The following is a 16,646-nucleotide window of genomic DNA, read 5'->3' on the forward strand; positions in this document are numbered from 1 at the left end:
GACACACATTTAAACAAACTTTTTCCAAATCGCCTCATGAGAATGCAGCAAGACTGGCTGCTTGTAAACTTCTCGTTGTTTGTGAGAGAAGGCATCCAAACACCCAGGGCTCACCCAGCCCTGCCCCACTGAGGGCATTGTTAGCACCACCCGCCACTTACAGCAGCAACAGAGGCACAGCCCTCAGCTCAGGCTTTGGAAAAAGAAGAGGAGGAGGAGGAGAGATGATCCTCATCACCACTCCCCTAAGGCTGAACAGAGCAGAGGAGGAGCTTATAATTAGAGCCAAGCTTTGCATTCAAAAGGCAGCAAGTGCAGGGGGAGAGGAGCAGCAGAAAAAGGCAGTGTGGGGAAAAGGAGGAAGCAAGGAGAAAGGGGCAGCTGTCAGGGCAAGAAAGGGGGAGGGAGGAGAAGAGAAAAGGCAAAGGGAGGCAGCAACAGTCCTGGGTCAAAAGAGGAAGATCAAGGAGTAGACAGGCTACAAAATGGCATTGCTCCTGTGGCTGGTCTCCCAGCTGTCATCGGTCTGGAGCAACATCTCTATACTGGGAGTTTTTCTTACAGTGTTTACTTTACTGCTTGACTTCATGAAACGCAGAAAGACCTGGAGCCGTTACCCGCCAGGCCCGGCCTCGCTGCCGTTCATCGGGACCATGTTCTCTGTTGACTTCCACAAGCCCCACCACTCCTTCCGCCAGGTGAGTGGCAGCCCCTGAACAAAACACTCCATGTACAATCCACCGTGGGCCCAGGAGGGGTGGGTCACACCCTGGCATCAGCTACAGATACATAACACAGAGTATAGGAATTTGCATTTCCACTGAAGTTGCTAGATAGAGCTTTAAGACTAACTAGCAAAAAAAGATAAAAGAATGCAAAATTATGTACACAGAGTGATAAACATAGCTGGAAACAGTGGATAAACAGATTATGAGGAATATAGTGGGTGTTTTGGCAAGTTATGTAACAAGAAACAGCACATGGCCACAGAAAATGTTTGAGGTAAGGTCACCGGTGATATTGAAGCACTCAGTGAGTGTGACTCCCAGAGACACCTTTAGGTGACTTGCTAGGACCATGAAAGGACAGACACATGCACGTAAGTCCTATGAAAAGTGATGTTTATGTAGAAACTGGGAAGTACACTGTAGTGAATACATATGATCATGATGGAATAAATCCCCTGTTGTAAAGTTTAATGACACTCTTTCTATTAGAAGAGTCCAGTGCTAAATAAAGAATACCTGCTTTCTAGTACTTCAGCTTGTGTTAGAAAGTTTATTTTTGGCCAGCTTCAGTATCACTACCTTGCTGAAGGGCAATGCTCTCTCCAAAGTCCAGGATGAAGCAAGTCACTGCCTAAGGACTCTAACCAAACAGGACTCTAGCCCAAACAGATTAACAGATAATCACACACCAACACTCCCCGACTTCTATCTCCCCATCTCTGTAGGAGCTCAGTGGGACACCACTGCTGTGCCCCAGTGATAGGTGCTGGCTGTCAGCCTGACATGTGGGCAGGCTTGGGCACAGAGGAGCAGGGGGATGTACTAACGAGAGGAGACAAAGAAGTATCTGTGGGTTGGGAATGTGGCTGCAGGAATGGCAGGCTTCCCTGTGAGTTACTGAAGCATGCCTGCAGGCATGTGATAGTTTCAGTTAAAGGGACCAGCTTGTGGGATTTTCCCCAGCAGCAATGCTCAAAAATCTCAGTAGTGTTCCTATTCAAAGTCAGGGCTTAGCTTTTCTCAGAGGGAAAGCATGTCTTTAACGGCTTGCAGCAGAAAAACCATGGGTGTTTTGTGCTTCAGCTTGCAAACTCTAAAGGCCTCTTTTCTAGGACAGCGCTATTCAGCTGCCTGTCCAAAACCTGCCAAGTGGAGAAACTAAATATAGCATTTGTATTATTTGCTTGCAAGTAGCCCAAAAGCTTACCGTTTTCAAATCATATCATGTCAGGGTCATGCTAACCACAATCTTGAGCAGTAATAATTTTTAATGATGTATTTCTAGTGCCAGTGAAGTGCTAATTCCCTTTTCAACCCTACTGCAAATACAGTATTAAGTACTTCAGTTTTTTGCAGTGTTACAGTGCAGAAATCAAGAATCTTAGCTTTCTAACAAAAACAAAAAATAAAATAAAACTGTGGGGTATTGCTACTATTGCACTGTCTTTAAACAACATGCTTCTGAGCTTTGCTCCATGCTCCTGACTGGCAGGGGAAGTTTGACCTGCCTTTCCAGGAATCTGTCCTGTTAAAGGACTGGTCTAGCTGGGGAAGACTTTGCTCCATGGCCAGCTCCCATGGTGAGTGTATGGCTGACAGGACTACCTGTGCAGCCATCCTGATTCAGCTTTATGAGGCTTATAGATCATAGCAGATGTAAGGTGTCATACTAGATGTGTACACTCCTTTTAGGGAGAAAGTTGACCTGAAACTCCAGTGTGGAATTGTCTTTCCCCACGGTGTTTCTGGAAACTTGGCTCTGGGTAGGCCTTAGGTACAAATGCATCTTTAAATAAAAATTACATATCACCTATTATCAATATTTTCTTCAGCAGAAGTAGACTAACTCAAAACTTGCTTAGTCTTTTAGATCAAAATAAACAGAAACATTAGGAAATAATTAATTATTGAGTATGCAGTCTTTAAAAAGCCCCAAAAAGGTTCTTGACAAAATTAAAAGTACTTGCACAGTGTTCATGACAAAAGTTTGGCCAGGATAGGTGTATTTTAAATTTTTCCATTTACAGGGCATTGATCCCTGCTACAGCTGCTGCTTGCCACTGTTCAGAGCTGTTGCACTGCAAAGATAAAGGTCAAAGATCAGCTGAAGATCTCTGAATAAAAGTATCTCAAAGTTCACTAAATAGAAAAGGCCCTAAGGAAGGATATGGTAGTGTTTCTGATGTTGCACTCAGCTCATTTTCAGGGACATGCTTTTTTATCTTGGCAGCTTCAGAAGAAGTTTGGAAACATCTTCAGTCTCCAGAACTGCTGGAACAACGTGGTAGTTCTGAATGGGTATAAAACAGTGAAGGAAGCTCTGGTCCACAAATCAGAGGACTTTGCTGACCGGCCGCACTTTCCAATATATGAACATATGGGCTATAAAAAGAATACTGAAGGCAAGTCCCATGAAAATGGACATTCCTTGATGGCAGTAGCATGATAAGGATTGGGTAGATTTTCTCAGTATGGTGCACCTTCACCCTATCCCCCAGTCAACCTCTTTGTATGTCTGGCACCCTTTGGTGGCAACAAACTCGGATTGATTAAATGGGGGCTCCCCTTGGTGGTTGTAATTCGGCTCCAGCAAGCACACACTTCTGCTCTGTAAGGACACTATAAGTGGTACAACTTTTCTTCCAGCTCCCAACACCCACAGATTAGTGCTTATGCTGCTTATGTAAGACAAAATGCTTATGCAAAATGTTACATGTAAGTTGTTGCAAAAAAATATAGTGACTTTTGTTCAAGACAGAGTCTTTTCCTACCTTCTGCCCACATCACATCCTCAGCTCCTGTGTGGTGGCACAAGCTGTTTCCCAGTTCACAGTGAACTGGAACAATGCTGAATGGTTTGGAGGGGGTGATTCCTTTATCCTTGGCAGCCCTGGTTGATCCCACTGGATCCCCCCTGCACCTTTGCCAGCCATGCACAGGCATTAGAAGGTTCTGTGATCCATTTCAGAATTGCTGTCTGAACAAACTGCACAAGGTCTGACTGTTCTATCTGTCCACTCACCTGTATCTGGATGTACAAACTGTGTACCTCCAGACTCACTTTGCTGTTCTCTAGCAAAATTTGCTTGATGTACAAGTCAGATATCTGACCTTTCTTGCTCATCCACAATTCCAGGGGTTGTTGTAGCAAGATACGGGCACATCTGGAAGGAGCTAAGGAGATTCACACTCTCTACGCTGAGGAACTTTGGGATGGGAAAGAAATCCCTGGAGGAGCGAGTGATAGAGGAAGCTGGCTTTCTTTGTGCTGAAATAAAGTCTGAAGAAGGTTTGTGACATGCACAAGGATGGGGAAATCACAGAAAAAGGCAATACGGTGATGCAGAGAGAAGTAATACTACAGCCACTCCTGTTCGCATGCAGTGCTCTCTTCCCGTGAAAATGCAGCGTTTCTAGTCGGTGTGCACTCCTTGGAGCCACTTCTGCTTTACACAGTGGGGCTACTGTAACACTAATCCATTTGAAACAGTAAACAAAGAGGAAATTAGAAACAGAGAGGTAAAAGAGAAATATTCCCAGAGCTCAGTAACTCTAACCTTATGAAGTTTAGTGGAACATATTGATACTATCACATGCAATAAAAGTGCAGCTGAGAGTTCACAGCCTGTTATCCAGACACAGAACAACGTGTTACCTGTCAAGTCACAGAACAACCCTACAACTCAGTTTTTCTTCTGAGTTTTCTTCTTTAAACATAGATCAACCAAATATTAGTAAGAATGAGATGATCTCCACTTCCTAGTGTGGTGCTTTGAGTGGTTTGGGGACTTTTTCTCCTGGTGTCATCAAGGTGGTATTTGTGTATTTTCATTGGTGACAGATGAGGTCCAGCAGTTTGGTGTTGCTGAGCTTCATGGCTTGGTCTCCATTTCCATTTTCAGGTAAATCTTTTGATATACATATTCTTATAAATAATGCTGTCTGCAATATGATTTGCACCATTGTCTTTGGAGACCGTTTTGACTACGGTGATGAGACATTCAACAAGCTGTCACGGTTATTTCAAAATTCCTTTGATGAAGAAACTGGATTCCTGCCTCAGGTAAGCCACAAGCTTCCCTCTATTGTTTGAGAGGATTGTGTTTTCATAATTTTCCTTTTTTTGCATCATGTAATATCTTCTCTCTCTCTCACTATCTCTGGTCCTCACACTCCAGTTTCTTAATGTGGTGCCCATTTTGTTGCGCATCCCTGGAGTGCCACAGAAAGCCTTTCGAGCACAAAAGGAGTTAATGGACTTCATAGACGTGGTCATAGATAAGCATATGAAGACATGGGACCCTGCTTACACCCGAGATTTCACGGATGTGTTTTTAAAGGAGATGGAGAAGGTAGGGTGACACTAGCAGACCCTCTGGGGTCAGGAGTAGTTTCTTTGCCTGTTCAAGCTTGTGAAGCTGACTTTCCTCACAGAGCTGCATGAAACTTCTTACCAACTCATTTCCTACTTTTTCATTCCACGTTGTATCTTGAGAAGATATTCTTCATGCCATAACCTCTTTTACTGGTTAAGACACCGTATTATCTGCTGATGTTCTTGTTTCCGTTTTCTGCCTTGGCATTTCCTTCTGAATCTAGAAACTTCCCTCTTTCCAGCCTACAAAAATTTGAAGGCTCTTAAAAGGCAATGATTGAGAATTCATTAGTTGTCCTAGGTTTGCACCAGGGAACAAGTCAGCATGCAAGATTCTGTGTAATGTCAGTGCTTCAATGACTGATGCCTCAAAATCAGTCACAAAACTGAAGCAGCAGATTGACTTTTTGTGTCATTGCCCCATCCATAACCTGCTGTTAAACCAAGTTATGATTTGAAACTAGTGTCTCCTTTGGCATGTATGTTTTTGAATTAACTTGCTAAGAACTAGTTTGCTAGATATCAGAGGAAGGCCTAAATCTGAACTCCACTGAAATTAAAAGGAGTCTTTCCTTTAATTCAGTCAGGCACAAAGTCAGTATAAAATCAAAGATATTTGGTCAGCCCGTCCATCTGCCATATGTTTCTGCACACAGATTCACTAAATTTCAAGTGCCAGATGAGCAATATTGGCAAATTCTGCTTGCAAGTCACTTCCACCATCCAAGTCCTCAGGCTGGACTGCTGCTCTGCATAACAAACCCTGCCATGCTGTGGGTGTCGGGCACCTCCAGCCCATGCATTGTCCCCCCAGTTTGCATGGGCAGAGCAATGTGACCCACATTACTCTGCACTGAACAGTACAGCTTGGAGCTGGATGTAAGCCTGACCGGGTCACATCTCTCTTCTGTTCACTAACATCACCTGATAAGCCAATCTGATAAATCCCTCTCCTGAGTTAACTTTGGTCAAGTCAGTCCCAAACTCCTTTGTCTGAGATCTTTTATAGGAATAACAGTTGAGTCTTAAATGCATTATTAATTGCTATCCATATTACAACAGCATCTAAATATACAGTATAACTTAAGAGGAGCTAGTCCTTAGGAAAGGGAAGTATAAAGAGGATTAGAAAAGACAAGCAGATGAACTCATGCAGAGAGGTTGTCATATCTCATATGCTAACAAATTTGAGTTCAATTACCATTTGGATGAGAGACCAGTTTTGCTGAGAGTGGTGTTGCAGACTTAATAGGCAGCAATAATCCTTTAACCTGATAACCCTGATCCTTTTTTTTTTTTTTTTTCAATTGTAAGAAAATACCAGGGCAGGAGCAGTGAAAATCTGTAATGCATAGCTAGAGATAACTGCCTTAAAATAATGCTAATTTTGCATTTGCCACATCAGAACAGCCTCCTCTCTACTCTGCGGCTTTTATCCTCTGATCAAGCCTGAATAACTGTGTTCCAGCTCCTGTGGGGGAAGATGTTACAGTGAGTGGCAAGGGCCTGCTGTGTGTTTGAGCTGAGAGTGCATGGCATTTACTTCTGTCCTGAAGGCAGGGGTAGAATTCTTCTCTGAGTATATTGGAGGTGGTTGAGGACTTTCAAATACAGGAGTTAACACAAAGTACATCAGTCATGCTCAGACTGTTGCCTGTGCTGTGCTTTACTCTCACAATGAAAAACAGGAACACATGCTAAAAATGGATCTACTGCTTCTCAGCACTTCTCTGGACAGTGGTCTTCTTGACAACTCCAATCACCCACTTTTTTTCTCTCCACAGGGTAAGGCAGCTGAAGAGAATGGTTTCCACTATGGCAACCTTCGTCTGGTGGCTATAGACTTGTTTACAGCTGGTTCTGAGACCACCTCCACCACTCTTCGGTGGGCATTGCTTTATATGCTTCTCCACCCAGAAATACAAAGTAAGTTAAAACTTCCTTACAGAAGTGTAGCCTCTTCCCTTCAAGACTCATTTTTTCCACAAGGGTTTCGCAATGAGGAACAGCAGTTCATGGATTTTGCAATGAGGAACAACTTTGGTGATTGTTAGTCTAGGAGAGACACGGGAGAAACACTTCCCAAACAGCTGTTCAGAGGGGTAGCTGTGATAAAAAGACTGGAGTTCAAAGGGCAAGTTTGCTCCTGCCTTCATTTTGAGGGCTTCACCTGGGAACTTGCAGTGATCAGTGTACCCTCTTCAGCATTTGGAGTAGATGCTAATTGGTTTAAATTCTCTAATGCTGCTCGCCTAGGTAGCCTTCAAGCTGCAGAGGGGAGGGGTAAGGTAGCATGTCAAATAGAAAGGCCTTTATTAAAGATGCTATGAGCAAGGAACAGTTATACAGAGTCACCAATCAACTAAAAAATGCCTTCCCATCGGGTTTCTGTTTCTGTCTCTAACTGCTTGTCCTGTTCTCATACAGTGGCTACAATCTCATGCAGCCAGTCTTCCTTCAGCTTCTGCTTCTGGTTATCTGAGGGTCCTCTAATTCTTTATCTGTTCTGCTTCCAGGTAAGGTCCAGGAAGAGATTGATAAAGTGATTGGCAGAGAGAGACCCCCCACCATGAAGGACCAAGCAAGCATGCCCTACACTAATGCTGTGATCCATGAAGTGCAACGCTGCGGGGATATTGTTCCTGTTGGGCTACCTCACATGACATACCGGGACACTGAGTTGCAAGGCTTCTTTATTCCCAAGGTGACCATGACCAGATAAGCAATATAGCAGCCTCTCCTCGTGCAGATGCCAGGCATGGGGTGGGGATGATCCCATCCCACCCTGCAGCATTGCGCTTCCAGCCCCAATTACAGTCACTGTTGAGCACTAAAATAAGACATTTTGAAATGCTAAGTTCAGGCAAGTCATATCTGTGTTCTAGGCTTACGCTTGTTGTATGGGAATGCAACTGCAGTGGCAGCTCAGTGCAAAGGTTTCCTTTCCTCTCGATGAGCCATGATATTCACTGCCTGTCAGAAGAAGTCTAACAGGCTCTCTGGAGGCACTCAACACCAGCTTACTGGCTTTCCTGAGATGGTGGTAGTTAAATTCTAACCTCTGAAGCTACTCAAATGCCATTGGCATTCAGACCAGTTCTGCTGTGACAAGCAGCTGCCCTGGCATCAGTGGCAGAATTCAAGCCTGGGATATTTTTGTATTTTTTTTTTTTGTAGCTGTGTGGTATTTCCTCTGACTTAGAACCTTGATGTGTGAAACAGGAAAGCTTTGCAATTTTCCATGGTCCCTGTGAAAGCTGGGCTTTGAAGTCTGTCAGTCAGCTTTTTCTCTGCAGCTATAAAACAAGTCCAGGAGGATCTGAGAAGCAGAGGCTGTTTCCACTGTGTAACCGTGAAATTGGCATTTGCATGCAACAGCCTTTGTAAGGATACAAACTGCAAAAGTTCAGATGCTTCAGAGTGTAGGGCAGGCACCATATGCCACTGGAAAAGGGCCCTGCTTTACCTCTGCTTCAGATAAGATGCAGAAGTGGAAATGGATGGTATTAGATGAGAGACACGGACTAAAGAGGGACCAGCACTGTTCCGTTGTGCTGTTCTTACTTGTTTCCTCTTGTGGGGGAGTGCAGGGGACGACAATCATCACCAACTTGTCTTCCGTGCTGAAGGATGAGACAGTCTGGGAGAAACCAAACGAGTTTTACCCCGAGCACTTCCTGGATGCCAAGGGGCAGTTTGTGAAACCAGAGGCCTTCCTGCCCTTCTCAGCAGGTAAATCTGAGGGGAGGATCCAGCTGCAAGTCAGAAGCACAGCAGGAGGGTGATCTGCTCCCGCTGCAGCAATTCTAGCATCGATGATTGCCCTCTTTGACAGACACTTCCTATTCCCTCTCTTGCAGGTCGCCGTGCCTGTCCGGGAGAACAGCTGGCCAGGATGGAGCTTTTTCTCTTCTTTACCACTCTCCTGCAGAAATTCACTTTCGTGCTCCCTGAGGAGCAGCCCAGGCCACGGGAGGATGCTCACTTTGCACTCACAAACTCTCCACACCCATACCTGCTGCGAGCTCTCCCAAGATAAATGCACACCATTCTCCTTTCACTCACAGAAATATCGATAAATACATTTAAAGAGAAATCCTATATATATATTTTTTTGGTATTACATAAAGTCAGCTCTTGGACAGGTTTGGAACTCAGAAAGGGATGGAGTTATACTGTTTGAAACTGTAGGGCCACAGATTTCAGAGTTACCTTTCTTCAATATTCCTAACAAATTGTTTTGCAAAATGTACAGATAAGTTGATGTTTAAATTAGTGGTAGCTCCCTTACCACATGTGAAAAGACAACAGCACAAAGGAGCTCCTAAGTATAACCAACCACCACTACAAAAAAATAATCTGAAATTGAGTGCATGTGTGCAGAAGTAATTTTGTGTAGCAGTAATTTTGGAAGCTATGAAAGCTATTGAATTATGTGAATACTTATTAACATAATTAAGATTTGAACTTCAGCAGGAACAGCACATTTATGCTTTTCATCTACAAAATAACTTGAAAGAATAAAAGTGATGTGAAATCTTCTTTCTCTTTGTGGTTGCCTCAGTCCTGCTGTGCTCCTGCCTCAGGTGAGACTCACCTGAGATTTCTCTCCTCACACCCAGCACCACACCTGCGTCTTTCAAGATCATTTCAGTGTTACTTTTCTGGTCCATTCAATGACACTGAACTGAATGTGTTCGGATTTATAGCGGCCAGCACATACCCAAGCGTGTTTCAAAAGAACTTTAGAGAGGGTCCGTGTATTTGGGTAAGAACGTGGGTATAGCTAGAGTAGAGACTGTCTTTCTAGCATGCAAGAGTGTACTGAGAGAAAGTCTAGCTGCACGACCGAACAGCAGCCGCTTACAGCGTTCTGGGGGCAAAGGGAGTTTTAATCGATCGCTCCAAATCACAGCCCAGCCCTGCCCTGAGGGAGGAGCGAGCTCTGAGGGGCCGAGCGGGCCCGACCGCCTCAGAAGGTGGGGCCCGGGGTGGGCCCGCCCATCCGCACCCCAACCCTTGCAGCAGCAGTGATTGGCGTTTCTTCTGACCAATCGAATGAGAGGTGTCCCGTCCGTGGGGCTGGAGTGGCAGCTCAGGCGGCCAATAGAAGAAGTTGCCGTGGCCTGCGCATTCCCGCGGGCGGCGGGGAAAGTGGCGGCCGCAGCAAGATGGCGGTGGCGGGCAAGGGAGTGGTGTCGGCCGCCGTGAAGCCAATCTTCAGCCGGGACCTTGGCGAGGCGAAGCGGCGCGTCAGGGAACTGTACCGGGCCTGGTACCGCGAGGTGCCCAACACGGGTGGGTGAGGGACGCGGGGCCTGCCGCGCGGGCTCAAGGTCGGAACGGCCTTAATGACATTGGTGAAGCCGGCGGGCATCGCATGAGCGAGTGACAGTGTAGCGATTAGGGTTGAGTTACACGTTGCCGGTGGAACAAGTGCGGAGCGACGTGGATGATCGCAGTAGGTGTTGTGTTTCTCTTAGTGCACCTGTACCAGCTGGACATCACGGTGAAACAGGGGCGTAACAAGGTGCGGGAGATGTTCATGAAGAATGCCCACGTTACGGATCCACGCGTGATAGACATGCTGGTTATTAAGGTACAGTTCTGTTTTGTTGAAGCTACAGAGAATGTGGATGACCGGTGGTGAATGTGGTGGAGGAAAGAGACAGCTTTGTACCAGCCTGTCTATGGAGTGGTTGCCTCTTGCAGTTAGATTGGTATATCTATGTCGGCAAACCTGTTTATAAGGGGTCAGGTGGCTTTAGAATTCAGCAAGTGTATGTCAAGCAAAGCGGTAGTTAAAATACTGAGTTCGTTCTTTGTTGCTTGCTTGCTTGTCTTTTTTTTTGACAACAGCAGTCAAAAAAAGGGGAAAGAGGTGCTGCTCACTAGTTTACTATTAAAAATTAAATTTTCTACCCTCTACAGTCCTTTATTGTATTGGAAAATGGTTTTCTTCCCTGATTCTGAAACATATATTAGTGTCAGTACTTGATAGGAAGCTGTTTTTGGGTGGCAGAACACTCTGTAACACATCTGGTGGTGTTAGAGGCTTGAGAGATCTGTCTGCTTCAAAGCAATTATCAGCACAACAGGCTTCAAAATGTGTCTGAGCAACAGTAACTGACCTCTGCAGTTCTAATGCATTAGAAAGCCTCCAGCCAAGGAGTGTCATGCTCAGCTGTTTTGTTTATTGCATCTCAAGAAGAGTTACTCTGTCTTTACATGATGAAAGAACCTGGAAACAGAATCCTAGGTAGTATGGTAGGTGACAATTCCAGGCAGTCTTATTTTGCTCTGTGCTACCATCCTATAAAACCAGTATAAAACAATACAAACTGAAGAAGTTTCATGGCTCAGTGGCAGTGGTACTGCAAAGCACTTGGCAGCAGCTCATTTGTTGCTGTTCACCCAAATTCAGTAGAGGTGCTCAAAAGTTAGGAATGTTGTGTAGAATTTTATGGGAGATGCTGGTCAGGAGAGAAACAATGCAAGTTTTAAGAAGGGTACAGAGTCTCTTGCCTGTTTCACAGGGCTGGGAAGCTGTGCTGCAGAGAAATCAACTTAACTCCCAAGGCAGGAACAGTGCATTTTTATCAGTGTAGGTGATGCATGCAGGCTGTAGGAGTACAGAACTGTTGATGCAGATGTTATTTTTGTAGGTGTTTTTAAGTCGATTCAAGTAACTTTCACAGCACTGTGTGGTTAGACTTGGGCTCTAACTGCCAACTAGTCTAAAATTCTTTTGTGTGTGTGCAGGGGAAAATGGAGCTTCAAGAAACCATTCATGTCTGGAAGCAGAGGACTCACATCATGAGGTACTTCCACGAGACGGAAACCCCGCAACCTAAAGACTTTCTGTCCAAATTCTATGCGGGCCACAATCCCTGAGAAACTGACTCTCTGTCTTCCTGCCTTATATTACAAATAAAGTTCTATACAGTAGAAAAAAAAAAATCCATACAAAGAGATTCTGTAGCATCTTAGAAGCCAAATGACGAGATTAATCCAGAGCATGTGCAAGTGATTATGATCTGTTTGAAGAGCTGTAATGTCCTTGTTTTGCCAATGTGCATTTTCAGTGGCTGGTATTTATCCCATCACTTGACTTGGGGTGTCTGCTGAATAACCACAACACAACCTGGCTGTGGGTCTTTGTGCTTAGCCTGCAGCCCCATCTGTAGATGCTAGCTCTGTGAGGAAAAGGGTGGGCCTTCAGAAGAGCCACTGTACTCACAAAAATATTCTTGTGCTTGAGGCACATATGTATTCATGCAGTGTCTTGCAGTTTCATGCCATGACTTTGCTGACCTTGTGTTTTTATTGGACATTAGTCTCAGTTTCTCACAGAGAATATATAAAATCCAATAGGCAAATAAATCCTTCTGCATTAAAACATCAGCAGAGCCCATTTTTCTGCTGTAAAATGAAATTATTTGGAAAAAAGGGTTTGTACTGTTTTCTAGAATAGGAAGCCGAGCAGGAGATGGTGTCCTGCCATCACCTCATCCACTGAATCAGGAATTACTTTTGAGAGGGATAAGGAGAATTTATTCTTTCACCAGACAGAACAGGTTTTCAGCAAGTAACTTGGTGCTGGAGCTCTTACAGATGTGACCAGCACTGGATATTTCTAGGACACTAAAACTCCCTTTTTTCCAGCCTAAATAAACGTCTTTTTATCCTGCAAGTACTGGGGTTTTCTTCCCCATGAGGACTGTAACACAGCATTCCTCAGGGATGTGTACACAGGTACCTTGGGGCTCCAGGGTTGGTATGTTTTTAAGGACAGGGTTGACAAAGTCAGGAGGAGCTCTGTGCCACAGTCAAGAGGGACTGTTGGACAAAGCAGTGAAAAGGATTTTGGCAGCATATAAAACAGAAGCAGGTACAGTTTGGTTCCCAAGACCATATAAACTGGAACAACCACTTCTCAGGTGGTTTGGGTCAGGAGGGGGCAACTCTGATACCAAGTGACTCAGGATCCTGACAGCTGCCTTTAACTACAACTCTTGGGGTTACTCAGATTACAGGCTCCATTCTTTCTCAGTAGCCATGCTGGAGAGCTATTGAGCAAACATTAAAAGCTGTGCCAAAGAAGAGGGGAACAAATGTTGTTGGAACTATACATTGCTCCCACTTCAACAGCAACACCAATAAGGAAGGAAGAAGGGGGCAGTCAAGAGACCAGATCTAGTGACCAGAAACCATGAGACAGTGGGGCAGTGAGAAAGTAAGAAAAATAAATAATTTACCAAGATCTCAAGGTTTCATTTTGAGAGAACAGCTGGTCTGATGTGACTCTTCCTGTGCCATAAGAGCAGAGAAGACTTTTAAAGTCATATCATACAAGGATTTAAGTACAATAGCAAACACTTTTATGAAAAGAGGAGTTAAACTTCATGCAGTGAAGAAAACAAATACATGAGGGCTCTTTCAGGAGGAAGGACTGAACTACCTAGGAAATATTAGATACTTGGAGCCAGAGTTCAGAGATTAAATGCTATAAAAAACATGAGCAAGTTGATTTGCAATTGCTGATCTCAACCTTTTACCAAAGCCACTCAAAGTTTTAACTGTGATAAGATTGTCTTTCATCTTCAGTGAGGTGAAGTTAATGACACAGTTCCCATCTGATACAGCTGCTACATTGTTGAACCACAGTGCCATTGTTGATGCGCACTCTAGCCTTTAACAGGACTGTGTTGTGGGGCTGCTGCTTCCCCTAGGATTCCACATGTCCTGTAAGTCAGTACTGAGTTACTGAAGGGACTAAAACGAGAAAATAAGCATGAGGAGAGCTTCCCTGCTGGAACAGACATACAGACAGAGAAGGGTTAAGACAGAAATGCTAGGACATAGGCTAAGAATGTATAAAAACACAGGACCAAAGTTGCACATGTCAATCTCTTGACCTTTAATTGTTTCCCATGTTGCTAATCCAAGGCATCCCAAGCAGTCTTTGATGAGGTGAGCATGTGTGTGCAAGGACACAGGGCCTATCAAGCATTTCCTTCAACTCTGATCTACAGATTTCCGGCATACAGAGATGTGCAGGGCACTCACTGGCAAAAGGGGATACAAAGCCCCCTGTTCACTTTAGGAAGGACAAAACACAGGTGACGGATGTTGGAACCATTGTTTTGTCAATGGCTTTCTCCCTTCTGTTCTTCTGTTCCAGTGCTGCAAATAGAAAAACAAGCTGTTACAGATACACTACTGAGCTGCAGTCTATCCTCCCAAAACTACACAAAATAACATTTACATAAAGGGAGTTTCCAACAGGCCAGTGCAGTCTTTGCAATCTTAAGTTTTAGCAATCCTTTAAGTCTTAGCTTTTAGCTGCACAGTGCACACTGGAAAACCCCTTAATAACTGGAATACACCCACCAAACTGATTATAAATCTACATTACTTACAACAGCTTCTCTAAAATAGTTTCCCTGATCTATAAAGACTCAAATACACTAAACACAGGAGTAGCTAAACAGAGTAACAGAAAATGGTACAAAGTGTAGCATAGTGCAGATAAAGGTGAATTATTTCCATTCTTCCTTTCTGCAATGAGTCTGAATGGCCCAACTTCTCCAGAAACCAGTATTTTAACACCCACCAGTTTGTTCTGATGGGTTCTGGAATTCTCATAAATTGTCCACCTATATGAGAATTTCAGACAGTATGTGATTCTGTTTTAAAAGAATCATTCCACAAGTTAGAAGAATAGACTTCTAAACAGAAGACTTTAAACAGGTAAATAAGCAAAACAAAATCATGGAATCATTTAGGTTGGAAAAGACCTTCAAGTTCATTGGGTCCCAGTTGTTAACCCAGTACTTTTAAGTCCTGTGCTTAACCATGTCCTTACCTCCAGGGCATGTGACTCCACAACTTCCCTGGGTAGCCTGCTCCAATGCTGGACAACTCTTTCCCTGAAGAAATGTTTCCTAATATCCAATCTAAACCTCCCATAGCATAACCTGAAGCTATTTCCTCTTGTCCTATTGCTTGTTACTGGGGAAAAGAAATTGAACCCTACCTGGCTACAGCCTCCTTTTGTAGCTGTAGAGAGTGATAAGCTCTCACCAGAGCCTTCTTTTCACCAGGCTAAACAGCCCCAGCTCCCTCAGCCACTCTTCATAACAGGTGTACTTCAGACTCCTCACCAGCTCTGTTGTCCTTCTTTGGACGTGTAATGTAGGAACACTTAAGTCTCTCTGTTGTCTGCAGTATAGACCCTCATTGACTACATTTTATTTCTGATTTAGTTGACAAGATGGAAAACACCATCAGTTTTTCCAGTCTCTAAGGAATGCATGGTGTGGAGATTGCAGATACCAGTCTGGCCTACTCTGGTACAAAACAAAAAAGTTGATAGCCAAAGACATATCTGTGTCATGTGTTTAACTGCAAATGCATCTTTTAAGCTGTTGCTGGCTGTATTTCCTTGTCTGAGATTCTCCCTGCCCCAAGCCAAACGGGAAGCACAAATGATTAGATTGCTGATGTAGTTAATGACATACCCTTTAATCATCGTCATCGTCATCCTCTGGGACAAAGATATCATGTTCTTCAAGTAAGGCTGCAAAGTTCTTACTGATCTGAGTACCAACATACAGGAAAGGGATCACGACGCTGAAGACTCTGAGGAGGCCGAAGGGCGTCTGCAAGGAGTCGATTGTAAAAAGTGGATCTTTACATTCAGGCAAGTCGCACTTTGGCTGAACCGGCACATTCCCGGCTCCACAGGCGCGCAGAGGGTCCGGGAAGCGGCCAGAAGAACAATCTGCGTCCCTAGTGCCAACCCCCGCACCGCGCTTTATTATAGTGTAGTAGTATTACAAATACTCCCGCACCAGCGAGAGGGGAGCCCGGGGCAGGGAACACCCGTGCCTTAGGAAGGGCGAGGCGGTCACCTGTGACAAAGGGCGGTGCGTAGGCGTGTGTTGCTCTCCCCCTTAGGCCGCAGCGCTGCCTCGCTCGGGGTGACGCGAGGGTCACGGGCCGGGTGAGCCCCGCCCGCTCGGGGGGCTGCTCCCGTCTCCCTCCCGCTGCCGAGCGCTTCCGCATCCCCGCCCACTGCCCCCCGCTCATTGGCCCCAGGCACTGTCACTCAGCCCACCGCCCCGCCCGCACCAGCTGCGCCCTCCCCGATTGGCCACCGCTGCCGCCCGTTGCTGCCGCCCCCGCCCGCTCGCCCCTCACTCACCTTAACCGGCTTGGGCAAAATGGCGCCACTGCGGGTGACGGTGGCACCCCGGGAGGGCACCAGCGGCACGGCCGTGGGCCGGCCCGGCTCACCCCAGCCCGCACGCCCCGAGCGAGCCACGGTCGCCGCCAGGAGCCGCCCGGCTGCCGCTGCCATCGTCCCGCCTGCCCCGAGCCGCGGCCCAGCCCAGGCGTCACCCGGGATCTCGCGAGGCTTATGGGGAGGAGGTGAGATCGGCGCTGCGCATGCGCGGGGCGAGGCCGCGCCCCCGCCCACCCCCCGGGCTCTGAGGGAATGGCCAGCCCCTGCAGACACGTCCCGGGGCTGCACGGTT

The 16,646-nt window shown here is 45.6% G+C and overlaps 3 protein-coding genes across 5 annotated transcripts; 2 read left to right on the forward strand and 1 right to left on the reverse strand.

The window, feature by feature from the left end:
• The first annotated feature begins 264 nt into the window (after positions 1-264).
• On the forward strand, positions 265-9,645 carry LOC107205209 (cytochrome P450 2D20). Its single transcript, XM_015629516.2, has 9 exons — positions 265-698; positions 2,959-3,130; positions 3,865-4,017; positions 4,631-4,791; positions 4,907-5,080; positions 6,888-7,029; positions 7,620-7,807; positions 8,694-8,835; positions 8,964-9,645. Exons 1-9 carry the CDS (start codon positions 486-488, stop codon positions 9,140-9,142), a joined length of 1,524 nt encoding a protein of 507 aa, XP_015485002.1. The 5' UTR covers positions 265-485; the 3' UTR covers positions 9,143-9,645.
• Positions 9,646-10,236: 591 nt separating this feature from the next.
• NDUFA6 (NADH:ubiquinone oxidoreductase subunit A6) lies at positions 10,237-12,507 on the forward strand. The gene is made up of 3 exons (XM_015628014.2): positions 10,237-10,401; positions 10,587-10,702; positions 11,866-12,507. Exons 1-3 carry the CDS (start codon positions 10,275-10,277, stop codon positions 11,995-11,997), a joined length of 375 nt encoding a protein of 124 aa, XP_015483500.1. The 5' UTR covers positions 10,237-10,274; the 3' UTR covers positions 11,998-12,507.
• Positions 12,508-13,999: 1,492 nt separating this feature from the next.
• SMDT1 (single-pass membrane protein with aspartate rich tail 1) lies at positions 14,000-16,594 on the reverse strand. Of its 3 annotated transcripts, none has more exons than XR_004497604.1 (4): positions 16,313-16,594; positions 15,627-15,767; positions 15,143-15,450; positions 14,000-14,289 (listed from the first exon to the last, which is right to left on the reverse strand). XR_004497604.1 is itself a non-coding variant. In XM_015628015.1 (3 exons), exons 1-2 carry the CDS (start codon positions 16,466-16,468, stop codon positions 15,630-15,632), a joined length of 294 nt encoding a protein of 97 aa, XP_015483501.1. In that variant the 5' UTR covers positions 16,469-16,535; the 3' UTR covers positions 14,000-14,289; positions 15,627-15,629. The 3 variants fall into 3 exon arrangements, 1 of the variants encoding a protein (XP_015483501.1); XR_004497603.1 differs by having other exon boundaries at positions 15,143-15,455; XM_015628015.1 differs by lacking the exon at positions 15,143-15,450 and having other exon boundaries at positions 16,313-16,535.
• Positions 16,595-16,646: the final 52 nt, after the last annotated feature.

Source organism: Parus major, chromosome 1A, assembly GCF_001522545.3.
Source record: "Parus major isolate Abel chromosome 1A, Parus_major1.1, whole genome shotgun sequence".
Classification (NCBI taxonomy): domain Eukaryota; kingdom Metazoa; phylum Chordata; class Aves; order Passeriformes; family Paridae; genus Parus; species Parus major.

Coding starts and splice junctions, on each gene's coding strand:
- LOC107205209 (XM_015629516.2), top strand. CDS start 486: ATGGCATTGCTCCTGTGGCTGGTCTCCCAGCTGTCATCGGTCTGGAGC. Junction 4,018..4,630: donor TGAAATAAAGTCTGAAGAAG/GTTTGTGACATG, acceptor TTCCATTTTCAG/GTAAATCTTTTGATATACAT. Junction 8,836..8,963: donor CTTCCTGCCCTTCTCAGCAG/GTAAATCTGAGG, acceptor CCTCTCTTGCAG/GTCGCCGTGCCTGTCCGGGA.
- NDUFA6 (XM_015628014.2), top strand. CDS start 10,275: ATGGCGGTGGCGGGCAAGGGAGTGGTGTCGGCCGCCGTGAAGCCAATC. Junction 10,402..10,586: donor CCGCGAGGTGCCCAACACGG/GTGGGTGAGGGA, acceptor TGTTTCTCTTAG/TGCACCTGTACCAGCTGGAC. Junction 10,703..11,865: donor TAGACATGCTGGTTATTAAG/GTACAGTTCTGT, acceptor GTGTGTGTGCAG/GGGAAAATGGAGCTTCAAGA.
- SMDT1 (XM_015628015.1), bottom strand. CDS start 16,468: ATGGCAGCGGCAGCCGGGCGGCTCCTGGCGGCGACCGTGGCTCGCTCG. Junction 15,768..16,312: donor TTTTGCCCAAGCCGGTTAAG/GTGAGTGAGGGG, acceptor GACTCCTTGCAG/ACGCCCTTCGGCCTCCTCAG.